Genomic DNA, 13,194 nt, shown 5'->3' on the forward strand with positions numbered 1-13,194 from the left:
GCAACCTCTATCAGAATACAAATAATGCTTAACGGACAATTCTCAGGGGCTTTATTTATCATTTGGCATACCAGTTGTACAACTCTGAATATAAATGAAATCTGAATGAGAAACAGTTAAGGTAAATGAATGTCTCATTATTTTAAATATTAAGCTGTGGGGAAGGACACTTAGCTGTAAGTAGAAAAATGTTAATAGAATGCTTTAGAGAACAAAATCATTATTTAAAACAATAAACGCAGCAATGAGGGAAGAGGATTACTAATTTCTAACCACTACTTTATTATCCATCATTAAGGAGATATTATTTGATTCAGTGATTCTTGAGGTAAAAAAAAAAGGTTACAAAATACAAAAATTTCCAGAAACATCAATATACCAAAGCCATGCATGTTAAGTTTGCTTCAATATTTATTTTCTGGAAGGGAATTTATCCCTCAGTGCTTCCAGCACAGAGTCATAATGTATTCACAATGCAAACTGTGCACAAACAAGATCTAAAGGTGCAATAATTAAGCCTCAATCTGTTAGTTATACAAAGTAGTGCCTAAGCTACTTCATAATTTTCTGAACTAAGGTTATCGGGGGACATAACTGATTTTATTTAAGCAGTCATTTTCTGATTATAAATACTTCCATCGTCACTCTGCACTGTCATTTTGGAGAGTCGAGTTTAGAGATCCTAGGATAATCGCATTCCCCAACTAGTACACATCTAAACAGATTTTAAGTCACATCATTTTCCATTATGACAGAATGGAACATTAAAACATTTCAAAAGAACATGAAACTTTTCAAGGACCGCAGAGAGTCGTAGGCTAACACAAAATAGTTTCTTCTTCTGCTATTTTATTATAGCCTGACTTTTGAACTGTGGCAGTGCTGAGTCAACGATTCATTGCTTTATGGTTTATTTGTAATCAGACTGGGATGAATTTAGTGTTTTTCTGTCTTTTCAAACACAACTTCAACTATTTGCATTATCAAACCTTTAAGAGTATGATGAATCACAAAGCCAGTAGCATAATTTGTTTAAATAAGATGTTACTACAGCATTGCACACCTACAGCCTCATCACATAACAGGCATAACAGTGAATTAATGTTAGTGATAACTCCGGGATGTTATGAACAGCAAGTGGCAGCAGAACGAGGCTTTCTGTGGAGCTTTACTGTGTCCGTGGGGATGAGGTGGTCCGTTCTTTCATCCATTGCCAACACTCTACGCACTGCCTCCTCAAAGGCCTGCGCTACATTGGTGGCATCCTTGGCACTGGTCTCATAATAGGGGTAGTCACCATTCTCCTGGCACCACCGTTGAGCCTCTTCAGTAGACACCTGCCTCTCTGTTACGTCAACTTTGTTGCCCAAGACGACGAATGGGAACTTCTCCGGCTCCTTGACGTCGGCGTAGTAGATGAACTCCTTCTTCCAGTTTCCTAAGTTGAGAAAACTTTGGTTGTCATCTACGCTGAAAGTGAGCAGGCAGCAATCAGAGCCACGATAGAAAGGAGTCCTCAGGCTGCGGAAACGCTCCTGGCCAGCAGTGTCCCAGATCTGTAGGGTAACCTGGTGGCCATCTACCTCCAGGTCCTTGTTGAGGAACTCAACACCGATGGTGTGGAAGAGGTGTGCATCAAACTTGTTGGTGACATAGCGATTCATGATGGAGCTCTTTCCTACACCACCATCGCCCAGCAGAATGACTTTCAGCAAGGATGTTGTCATGGCTATTCACTCCCGATCTACCACTGTGAAATAATCGACCTGATGGAAAGATGACACATTTGAAGTGTATTTTTATTATCTGAACAGTACAATAATAATAACACTTTGAAATGATATACAAACTAAGTATGTCACAGTTCACTTCCCTGCAGGAACAAATATTTTGGAGTGTGTTTTGTGCCTCACCCTTGATTGATTTTGACTTCCTCCACTTGTCCAGATCATGTGCTGTAAACCCCAGTCCTTGGTCACATGCTCATTTGTTTAATGTTGTTGTGAGCAGCCACTCGGGTAACGTTCAACCAGCTGTAAAACAGTGACAAGCAATCAGTTTCCTCATTTACAGATAATCAGGAACAGCAGTTACAGCTGGGAAGCCTCAGCTCAGTAAAGCATTATCTGATACCAAACGTACAAAAACGTTACACTTAGAATGAACACTATGAATAAGGTATGTCTGTTTAGCTTGTGGCTATACCGTATTGGATACTAAACAACAAACAGCTGTAACACACTAGCATGTTAATTAAACGAACCTGGATCTGTCAGCTAGCTAGTTGCTACCTAAGCTAGGCTAACATGAAAAAGGAAAACAAGACAACACAGCTGGAGTTGGGTCAATGCAGTCTACTAAATTAGCTAGCTCAGGTTTGCATACAAGCAAGAGTCTAAGTAACGTACCGTGCAGTCTGGGACAGGCAGCTGCCTATTCACCGATAAATATTCCAGGGAACAACTGAAATAACATTCATGCATTTGTTTGACAGCTCGTCGCTTTGGTGTGGCTCGAGATAACGTCAGGTTGCACCGTTTCCTGGTGAACTCCAAAGGCTGGGTGATAACGCAGCTAGTTGCTAACTAGCCTCGGATCATGTGATCTGGTCAGACCGGAACAACCAACGAGCGCCGAGGTATCTCAGCCCATTACACTTCTACATAAAACACAATATATATTTCTTTATTTGCAGGGTACCATACTGTTATGTACTTATTAAAAAACAATATACACATTTAAACCAAGCGGCACTTTGCTAAGGGTTTCCCTTCAGTTGGTGTTAGCTAGCTTTAGCATCTCTCCACTAGTAGCACGTCTGCTCCAATAGTATGTGTCTGCAGAGCCGGAGGCTGCAGCTACAGGGCTGCATCTACAGGGCTGTACACTTCCTTTAAGTTTAGAGCACTTTTTATAGACAGCGCCACCTGCAGCCCTGTAGGTGCAGCCTCCGGCTCTGCAGACATACCCTTCTCCATCTGCTAGGTACCGGCTAATAGTCAAGTAACACCACAAGAGAGCGACATTTAGCTGTCATCATCCACATCCCAGCTGTCAAAATCAATTCTTCTTGCACTGAAACCAGATTTGCACTGAAGAAATTATTCCACCAAACAGTGTCAGAGTAGTTATATTCTCCTTACTATATAGTTAAAACAACAGTCAGAATTAAAACTGTTGCAGTCCCTGTAGGACCATGGTATTTTTATTGACCCAATAATAATAAAGTAGCATTATGATAGTGCAGATGTAGTGAGTTGCTCAGTAAAAGTGCAGTGTTCCCTTCTGACATGTAGTAAATGTAAAATGAAAAAATGAACCTCAAATTCTGCTTGACTAACATTACACACATACTTTCCATCAAAGAGAGCAGCAACAACAGTGACTTTATGACAGATGTTGTTGTCTCTCTAGAATAGGTTGTCAGAGAAAACAATAGTCTTTCTATCTTTTTCATGTAGATATTTACCTGATCATTAAAGCATATATTTTCATGCAATTTGGATGTAAATTGACACCCACCTACAAGTTTTCTGTGATAAAATATCAGCACTGGCATCCATAAATTTCACATGTGGTGGCATTTGCATGCTCTACAGACATAATCTTAAATTACCTACATATTTTTTGCACAGTTTCCAGAAACCTACAGTAGGTAATATGATCAGGATCAGTCATCTATACAGTCTTACAAAATGCATAGACAAAAAGGAATTTGAAGCACAGCTAGAAAAAAAACAGATTTAATGTAATAATACAGTATAATTGGAAAGCAAATATTACAGCTTTTATGCGTGGATACTTTTTTTTACCATTTAAACTAAACAGCCTTCAAAACAAAATGCTATTGATCTAAGATGTCAGATATAATTCACCTAAGATTTCACATTACATGTCAGAATATTTTTAGTTAACTTTAGCGATGCACCATCACATACACAACAAAGGACTTAGCACAATACTGTTAAACCAAACTAACAAAGTTAGCATTTCCACCTATTCCTGAGATCGGAGTTATCTGTAACATTAGATACTACTGAAAATCACAACAAAGAATGTAGCTGGATGTATCGATGTAGCAGCACTGTGATTAAGCACACTCGCATGCACTGATTGCTCATATTCTTCCCTTTAGAAAGTGTGACTGTGCCATGAGAGAACACTGAGAAACTCCACAATATGGGCAGGAAACAGAAATCTTTGACGTGTGCCATTTAGAACAGAATTGTTGATCCAAGATGGGGATTCTTAAAAAGCTGGAGTGTCATCCTCTTGACAGGGACCTGAAGTTAGCACGACATTGTCCAGTCCTATCTCTCCTCCAAGACCTTTCCCACGCTGTGCTTCAAAGATAACCTGCAAGACATTCAGTGATACCATTGCATGTTGGGGGTTACCTTTCAAACATACTTGAACCACATTTTAAAGCAACATCAATTATAGCTAGTCACAAGGTCTACATAGACTTTTGATGCAACATTTATGCTTATGCTGGCTGGTACATTTGTCTTGTTATTAGGAGTAACTTCATTGCTTTGACAGTCACCTATCAGTAATATGCCTTATGAAATGACTAGATGACTCACAGACTCTGGGGCCTTCTCTCTCCAGGCCACGGTGAGGAGCTCTGTCTGCCATCCCTGGTCCCTGCTTTGGCTCTGCTCCCATACTGGATAAACGTTGTTTTCCAGCAGCACCCTGAGTGTTCCCACATTGTGACCCACCACGCGATAATCGAAAGTGAGGCAGAAGCTGCCCTGCTGAGCCCGATCACTGAGAAGCAACTTCAGCTTGGCCACGTCGTTTTGGTCCCCTAGAAGCCCACTCAAAGCCATGTAGTACTCAGCACCTGAGTAAGTTTAAAGCTCACATAAGTAACTGCACCTGAATGTATAAAACTGAATGGATCTTATTTGAAAAAAGCATCTTGCTCCCAAGGCATCATTTTGTTACCCGTATCATGGTATGCAACACTCCAGTCCATGTCATCAGCCCTGTCCTGGACCCATTCACACGCTCCCTGGTCAAAGTTGCAATCCATGATATACTCTAGACAGTAAATGACAGGAGCACATTTCCAGAATAGTCACGTAAACAGTCATTTTACAACAATGATACATAAACACACACTTGATTACCTTCCTGAACTGGTGTTATTTGGACTTCTTTGACTTCTGTGGTTGGGCCGAACACCGACTCAAAGTCTTCTGATACTGTATTTAGAAATTAAAGAGAAAAAAATCAGTGTAAATACATGGATTGTTAGCTAAATATACACTGCCACATGGTTACTAGGTACGACTAGGCTTAAAGTATGCTCATACAAGAGTCCTGCCATGATATCCAGGTTTATAATGTTCAATTCCAACAAAAAGTAAAGGTAAGATTTAATTTCTGACCATTGTTGTAGACTATATTAGTTCTAGCATGGTGTACCTAATAAACTAGCCTCTGAGTGTATAGTATTTCAGCGATAAAAATCTGACTCAACTCTGTCGTTGGTGTATAAAATACTGTCTGAAAATAAGTGATCTTGAAAAACTTTACAAATAATGCAGCCGAGAGATTTTCCACAATGAAACAAAAGCTAGAAAGGGATTTTTAACCAACAGGTGTAGACCTGCCCTGCTGTCACTCATGCCTTGAAATGGAGCTTCAACTTTAGGATATAACCCCCCTCTCCAAGCATTTTAAAGCGCTTGCAGCAAATCACCCCCATGAAAAGCAGCCTTAGACACTCAGACGAGTGACAGCTGGGGTTATTGAACCTGCTCAGCCAGAGTGGGCTAGTGTTTGAGAGGTCTACAGTGTTGATGACAGACTTTTCTACAAGGAGTCAAGTCTGTTTGCACAACAGCTGTTTTGGGGAAAACATAATAAAAGGCTTTGAGGCTTTGTAACCTCCCTCCCTTCCTCACCCTCCTCCCAGGAGATGGGAAGCAGGCCCAGGATGAGTTTTATCCTTGGGCTCTCACATGCCAACAGGGTAAAATTCCTCTCTGGAGGTGATGGATGTCTTGGGGCCTGTCTCCTCTTGCTATGTGAGTTCTTACAGAGACTCTGATGTTTCCGTAAAGATCAAGATTAGTGGTGAAAGGTAATCTCATTTATGGGGTTTCTCAGTGAGATGGATACCAGTATACGAGCCCAGTCCAATATATGTCATCAGCAAATTGAATCAGGTAAATCTTTATTGTGCATTGTTGGGTTCTTATTGAGTTTTTTTTGTTGTTGTTGTTGTAGTGAATCAAGAACTTATTTCAGGTTAGAATTGAGAGTAAAATAGGTTAGTGATATTTTCAGTTGCCAGCATGACATCCACAATTCTTGTGATTCTTTAGAGAAACAGTCAGAAAGACAGGCTTATCCCTGTCTGAACAGATTTAATGTGTCTTGATTTGCTCTTCACAGCAAAACCCAGCAGAAAACCTTCTAAGTAGACTCAGACGGGTCTTTAGGTTAACAGGGGACCTGAAAAAACAAGCCTTTTTCTTCTGTGGGCAAGGGCTTAATTCAGAGCTGCTACGTTGCACTTATTTTACCTGCCAACTGAAAAATGTATAATTACGTACAGAAGCTGTGCAGACATGAGAGCAAAATCTCTGCAGATTACTCAGTTTGTTTAGTCTGTTTACAGTTACTGCTTACTGTAGGCCACCCAGAATAGCAGAATGGATTTACTGCAAGGCACCAAAACTAAAAATGCTTACTGAAAACATCTCCTCTTGGATTGAGCTGGTTGTCTTCCTCTTCCTCCTCATCTTCCTCTGGAAATTCCTCCTCCTGTCTTTCCTGGCTGCCAACATAGACCTCTCCTTCATAGTCAAAAGGTTGTTGGAGGACCTTGGGAGGCGGCGTTGCGACTGGTTCAGGGATTACATTTTTGATGTCTTCATTGCTCAGTTTACCTCCCAGAATTTCGGGCTTCACTTGGGAGTCTGGGATAGCTGCAGCAGGAAGAGGATTCAGATTAGACATATGGATATGCAGTCAAGAGTAGGAAATCTAATGGTTTTAACAGGGTTTAGATCTGTTGGTTGTTTGTTATGTATTTTGCAGCTGCAGTTCTGATTAAATACTTCCTTGCAGTTACTTACCATTTCATGGACAACATACTTTTCCTTAGGAGAAAAGCTATATTAAATGAACATGCTAAAATAGATAGGATTATCCTAAATCATGCAGAAGGAGCATGACAGTGACATTCATTCCACATAGCTTTAAATAGTGTCTTAATTGCACAAGCATTTTTTAAACATAAACTCTGTATATGAAAGGTCATGCTGAGGATTCCAGGTGTCATATCAAGCTGTGGGTGCTGTGGACATACATTTCCAGCCAGAAGCAGGGGAAAGAGCTGGGGGAGGTGTTCTTAGAGGCAGACAAGAGGAAGGGATAAATATTTTGGGTTGCAGGACAGGGAGTGAACAGCGGAAGCTGGATTCCACACAATCTCACCATTGAGGGAATCATCTGCACTGCCTTTGTCTCCGTCCCACGACCTCTCATAAAAGGGCTTGACTACAAGAAATAAAGGCATCTTCATTCATGCTGAACCTCCTGACTGACACTTTTTATGCCATTTGGCTACACAAGGCTTCACCTGTTTTTATTTGGGCCTGGTTCAAAGAGTACATCACTACCGTTGTTTGTCCTGCTTCTACAGATGGATGGCTACAGAGCAGTGGCTTATTGACACAGGTGTGTTTTCAATCTTTGCCTCTCTCATTCTAACATCTGTAAAGAGGAGGGACGTCTTAGAGCAGGAAGCTAGCCTTGGCAGGACTGCTGCTTGCTGACGTTCAAAGATTCCATATGAAATATGTGGTTGTAAAACTGCTCCTGACCTATCTGACTCACTAGTCTCACCTGGAAAATCCTTAGGACATGAGTTTTTACTATCTACAGCGAATGGCTTCATTTGGATGAATTTAAAATTAATTGATTGTTAATTCTGTGTAGCAGATCTTGGATCTCACCAGAGCATTCAAAGCCATTGCCTCTGAAGCCAGACTTGCACCTGCACTTGTAGGATCCTTGAGTGTTCAGACAGACAGCATGGTGGCTGCACTTGTGGGTGGCGGCTGCACACTCATCAAGGTCTGGAATTGGAAGAAGCCTATTTGTACCTTTAGGAGTTGAAATGATCACAGATATTTCGCCTTGATAAACTTGTATACCTTACCTACACAGTCATATTTGCCGTCGATATATTTCAGGTCGTAGCCATCCTGGCACTTGCAGTAGTAGCTGCCAAAGGTGTTCACACATTGCCTGTTGTAGGGGCAGAGGTTCTTCCCTGTTACACATTCGTCAATATCTGAAAGGGAACAGAACGAGAGACATTAAAGAGCATATCATTTTCTGTTTTATCAAGTTTGTATTACTCAGTCAGATTACAAATAAGCTGCTGCCCTAAGCTGTAAAAGTACATTATATTTCTCTGTACTGACAGTTTTGTAATCCTTCCAGTTACCTTCAAAAACATACTGTCCCTTTAGATAATGAAACTCTTTTTGGAGCATCACTTTTTTGCTAATTACCCCTCTCCTGCAGTCTCAGACACTTCATAGCTGGCTATTGTCTTGGCAAACTGTGTGCTTCCAGAGATTCCCACTGAGTTGTTAGCTGCTCTTTTTCATTTGCCAGCAGGGAGCTTCGACATCCCAGCGATCATAAACATGATGCCTCACTGATTTCCTCCTACCCAACATTGCTAAATTGCTTTTGATGTTGTACCCAGCCAGGTGGAAAAGAGTGGTGTGTGGTAAATGAGCTATGGATATTGTTGTGAACAAAATTGACTACTTAACGCTGGAGGATGTTTGTACAAGAAGGTTTTTAAGCTAATTATAATATCACTGTCACTAATGGTATTAAAAAAGTGCCAAATAACCTGCGTAGTCATTCTGCTGCAGTAGAGACAGTAATTTGATTAATATATTTACGTTCCATTTTCATTCAGTCATACAATTATATAAATACTTATATTTATGCCTCTCTATTGATAAATAGCTATAAAAAGTCTGAGCCTGCAGACAGTTAAGAATATGGTGGATATGTGTCTGTAAGTAATATTTCTTTTGAGAAACATGATACTTTTGTTGTAAATCTATTTTTGAGTGTGTTGGGTCCATTGCAGTCCTGAAATCTAATGCTGTAGAACAGATATATTGCTTCCCTTGTGTGATCGTGTCAGTCTGGTTCAGCCACAGCTCAAGCAGCTTTGAGAGAAGAAATATAACTTTATTGTATCCATCTGATTTAGAAGTCAAGCATGCAGCCACTATGTAAAATAATACTCGCAGAATTTTTCCAGTATGCAAATGCTGCCAATCTATGTGGCATAAAAAGCCAAAGTCTCTTTTCAATCTGTGTTTCTCGTTAAGATAAAAGCTGTTGCTCCGTCTGTCATACTGCTTAGTTCTGTCTCTAATCGTGTATTGTATTTGACGACACTGAACGCTTAAAAACATTAATTCACCGTGTTTACACTCTGTTGTGTGAGTGTGGCTGCTCACCCACACAAGTTCTCTCATCTTGCCCCAGTTGTAGGCCTGCTGATGGGCAGAGGCAGCGAATCTCCCCCTGTACTTCCTCACAACCGTACTGACAGTGAGCAAGAGAGCAAGTCCTGGAATCTATATGAACGCACACAGATAACACACATTATCAGATATGCGAGCCGGCTACTTTGTTATTATTCTCCATGTTTCCACTCCGCTGCACAACGGGACTCACTGGCACAAGATCCATCAGGCATTAAGGTGTATCCATTGAGACAGTAGCATTTGTAACTTCCGAAGGTGTTCATGCAGCGATGCTCACAGGGACGGGGTTTCAGGCCACACTCATTCAGATCTAGAAATAGGAATGATATTCAAATTCAAATATTAAATGTTATAACTTCAAATAAAAGTAGATAGACATTTTCTTATAGGTATCTAAAAGTAACTTGCTAAATGATTTGTTCAGGTGGAAAAAAAAAAACATTATCTATACCCAGTTTGACCCATGTTTTCCAGACCCTCTGTACTGACCTCAAATACCCACCTTGATTACATGTCTTTCCGGTGTATCCTGGGAAACACTTGCATTTGCTGGGGCCAACGCACTCCCCGTGCTTGCATCCGTGCTCACACTGAGCTGGTAAAACATTTAACATGAAGAAAATACCACCAGAAATATCAGTGGTGAAGAATGATGGATTGTAGTCAAACCACACACTTCTATTATGCAGGCAAGGTTTTTTAATTTAGACTGCCATTTCCTCCACAGTTTCTGGGTTAGGAAAATATCTTTCATGAAAAGAATAACAATAGTCAGGACATTGTGGTGGGAATGTAGATTCTTCTCTTTTAATATTTTTGGTTCCTTCAAATAACATTTTATGCATGTTAACATAGTGATTGATTTTGCAGGGATCGTAAGTTTTCATCAAAATTAGCGCGAGCATCAGGGCTGCCCTTACCCTCACACTGTCCTTTACTGTTTTTCTTCCAGCCATAGCAACACTCCAGTCTCCTGCCATAGCGACACACACCTGGCTGGTTTCCAGTAAGGACTTGTCGGTAGTGCCTTTGTAAAAGAAGAGAGTACAAGGTAAGATGTGTAATTTTTCTGTCTTAGTAATTTATAACTCACTATTTTTAGTGCACAGAACATACAATAGATAATTGGCCCTTTAAACAAAACCTTATCTCAGTGGGAACAATGCCAAACACTGACAAATTTTAGTTGTTAAAATGTGTATTTCAGTCCACGCATTCACAAGCTCACTAAGATCTCTTAAACACAGGCTTTCAGGCAAGCAATTTTAATTACGACCCAAACAACCTAAATAAAGTGTCTCCCCTACATGCTTGTTTAGCGATAGAAGTGGGGCTCCCTGTGGAGCAACAGGCAGCTGACAGGATGTCGGCTACAGATGGAGAAAAACACACTAATCAGACACTTCCCAGGCTGCACATTTGATACCTCATGCACAGTCCTGTTTCTTTTCTATTTACTTCTACTTTAATCTTGTTTCTGGAGTCAGATGAGAATTTACTGTAAAGTTATTCTGAGGTATGGCTAACGAGTCAGCATTGCATTGAAAATAACCTACAGTACATATAGCTTACATTGCATGTGTATATTTTTAACCTGTAAATTAAATTAGGATTTCAACGCGCCATTTGCCATTGACGTAGTAAGTAAGTATATCCATGGATGCAAGAATCTCGCATCCAAGCTTAACGGTAGGTTTTGGCATTGCTATTCCTTCTTTGAAGCTCAAACTGTTATATCCCAGATGTTTCGGTGTCGCTGGGGTTTGCATCCTAAAAGCAGCCATGGCACCAGTGGGACTGGAGGAATCTGAGACTTGATAGAAATCAACCAGAATAGCCCACAGGAGAGGGGCTCCTAAGTGTGACAGGTGCTCTTCAGTTATTAACAGTTGCTGTGCCACATTTAGCTGTCACACTGCTCTGTTAGCAGGGGCAGCTGTGTGTACATACCATCAAAACAGCAGTTTTCCCTGTAAAGATTTAAAACACATAATTCAGTGCAAAATAGAGGGGTTCATGTTACCCTTTAAGCACCAGTTAAAATAATAGTATGCGGAGGAAGTTGGAGTTACAGTGTTTGTAATTCCCTTTTTTTGGGCCACAGGAAGGGGGATAAATTATACACTATTGGTGACATTTTAGGTTTATTATTGGCATTCAGGCTCCCTGCAATGTGATAGTAGCTTTGTAGTACCTCGGAATCGCTCTAATGTCAAACCTGAACATCTTTTTGACTCTTAGCTAAGTAAATATCCTAGTAAAATTTACACCTTCTGCAGGTTTCAGGATATAAACACACATTTTACCATCACACACTGTGTTGCTCTACTTGGCTGACTTACCTATGGGGTTCTGCACTGCCAGAGGAGATGTGGAGCAGGAGAAAAAGCGCACCGACCAAAGTGAATGGCTGCATGTCTGTCACTGTGAGCAGCCGTTGTGCTTTGTTTCCCACGGGGCTGACTTTGGTTGCTGAGAGTTTCTCCTAGGGGCTTAGGCTCATTAAATTGCTTAGACAGGAACAAGTCTCTGTTGAGCCTTTACACAAGGCACCCCGGATTTCATGTATTTCCAGAACACAAAGAAGTCAAAGTCTCCTCTGGGGAAAAAAACCAAAACTCTCTCACACTCTGTTCAATGCTGCAGCTACACTCCGTGTCCCATAATTTGCTTCCCCTTCTTCCTCTCTGAAATTCCAGAGGTGGGTTGACACTGTGAAAATGACACTGCACTGAGGTGGATAGGTGGTGACTTCTGGAGGTAGGAGTGGGTTTGGATGGGGGGTGGGGATTATGTGTAGGGGTGCTCCTCTCTTCACTCAAACCCAATCCAGGACCACATGAAACTTTTCCAGTGCATCACCAGTAGTAAAAACCATCCTTTATTACAAATGTGAAATGCAGTGACACTGAATGATCTTCTTCCTATAGAATAGCATGAACTTTATATGCATTTTTTGCCCTATGGTTTGCCTTCGCTGTATCTTTTAAAAAAAATAATTAGCTGCATTGGCTAATTGTGGAACTCAGACATGCACTGGCCTGTCATTAGCAGCTGCAGCACTCTTTGATGTCTTGTTCACAGGTAGCACGTAAAGCTTTGCTCTCTCACATGCGTTTATTCCAAGTTCAGCCATAAAAGCGTTTAATGAGTTTGCACACTTTCAAAGACAGCTCTAACATCTGGTCCTGCTCGTCTGTTCCCTTACAAATGGCTGTGTTTCTATGGAAGCAACAGGATACATTTGTTACTTAAATAGTTCTCCCATGTTTTTGTGTGCGGGGATAATTTTTGATGCAAATTCAAAATCCATATAGTCTAGATTTTAGATGTCTGTTCAGTGCCACACTGGGAAAAGAAGTAGAAAAAGAAGCTTAATATGATGATTTGACAATTGCAGTGGGACTAGCTTTCAGTTGAGAAGGAAGTCTGTCTGTTAAACAAGTCTATGATTATTTTGCCAGACATTCATGTCAGGAAACAGAGTCCGGTAAATAGTGGTTATGTTTCATGTTTTTGATATAAAACAAGGTCAAAACTAATTCAGCTTGGACATTCCCATTATTGCCTTTAGTTATTGCACAAATAAAACACATTCGAGTCCAATGCGACTCTGCTTCACTGATGCTCTTGTATAGTCAAC

The 13,194-nt window shown here is 40.7% G+C and overlaps 2 protein-coding genes across 4 annotated transcripts; both read right to left on the reverse strand.

The window, feature by feature from the left end:
* Positions 1-34: 34 nt before the first annotated feature.
* On the reverse strand, positions 35-2,775 carry rab9a (RAB9A, member RAS oncogene family). Its single transcript, XM_023295079.3, has 3 exons — positions 2,409-2,775; positions 1,914-2,033; positions 35-1,766 (listed from the first exon to the last, which is right to left on the reverse strand). The coding sequence occupies exon 3, from the start codon at positions 1,725-1,727 to the stop codon at positions 1,125-1,127; it is 603 nt and encodes a 200-aa protein (XP_023150847.1). The 5' UTR covers positions 1,728-1,766; positions 1,914-2,033; positions 2,409-2,775; the 3' UTR covers positions 35-1,124.
* A 952-nt stretch (positions 2,776-3,727) lies between these two features.
* egfl6 (EGF-like-domain, multiple 6) lies at positions 3,728-12,284 on the reverse strand. Of its 3 annotated transcripts, XM_023295077.3 has the most exons (13): positions 11,894-12,283; positions 10,472-10,578; positions 10,054-10,146; positions 9,742-9,861; positions 9,522-9,641; positions 8,186-8,320; positions 7,980-8,102; positions 7,459-7,521; positions 6,711-6,947; positions 5,139-5,213; positions 4,954-5,049; positions 4,587-4,849; positions 3,728-4,356 (listed from the first exon to the last, which is right to left on the reverse strand). In XM_023295077.3, the coding sequence occupies exons 1-13, from the start codon at positions 11,965-11,967 to the stop codon at positions 4,249-4,251; spliced, it is 1,614 nt and encodes a 537-aa protein (XP_023150845.1). In that variant the 5' UTR covers positions 11,968-12,283; the 3' UTR covers positions 3,728-4,248. The 3 variants fall into 3 exon arrangements, with proteins under 3 accessions (XP_023150845.1, XP_035797330.1, XP_035797331.1); XM_035941437.2 differs by lacking the exon at positions 7,459-7,521; XM_035941438.2 differs by lacking the exons at positions 7,459-7,521; positions 7,980-8,102 and having other exon boundaries at positions 11,894-12,284.
* Positions 12,285-13,194: the final 910 nt, after the last annotated feature.

The sequence above is a fragment of the Amphiprion ocellaris genome, chromosome 11, assembly GCF_022539595.1.
Source record: "Amphiprion ocellaris isolate individual 3 ecotype Okinawa chromosome 11, ASM2253959v1, whole genome shotgun sequence".
In the NCBI taxonomy this organism is placed as follows: domain Eukaryota; kingdom Metazoa; phylum Chordata; class Actinopteri; family Pomacentridae; genus Amphiprion; species Amphiprion ocellaris.

What these genes read in the sequence shown, in the direction of transcription:
- egfl6 (XM_023295077.3), bottom strand. Translation starts at nt 11,967, where the DNA reads ATGCAGCCATTCACTTTGGTCGGTGCGCTTTTTCTCCTGCTCCACATC. An exon ending in CAGTAAAGGACAGTGTGAGG is followed by an intron (nt 10,147 to 10,471) that starts GTAAGGGCAGCC and finishes ATGTTTTACCAG; the next exon opens with CTCAGTGTGAGCACGGATGC. An exon ending in CGGAAAGACATGTAATCAAG is followed by an intron (nt 9,862 to 10,053) that starts GTGGGTATTTGA and finishes TCCTATTTCTAG; the next exon opens with ATCTGAATGAGTGTGGCCTG.
- rab9a (XM_023295079.3), bottom strand. Translation starts at nt 1,727, where the DNA reads ATGACAACATCCTTGCTGAAAGTCATTCTGCTGGGCGATGGTGGTGTA.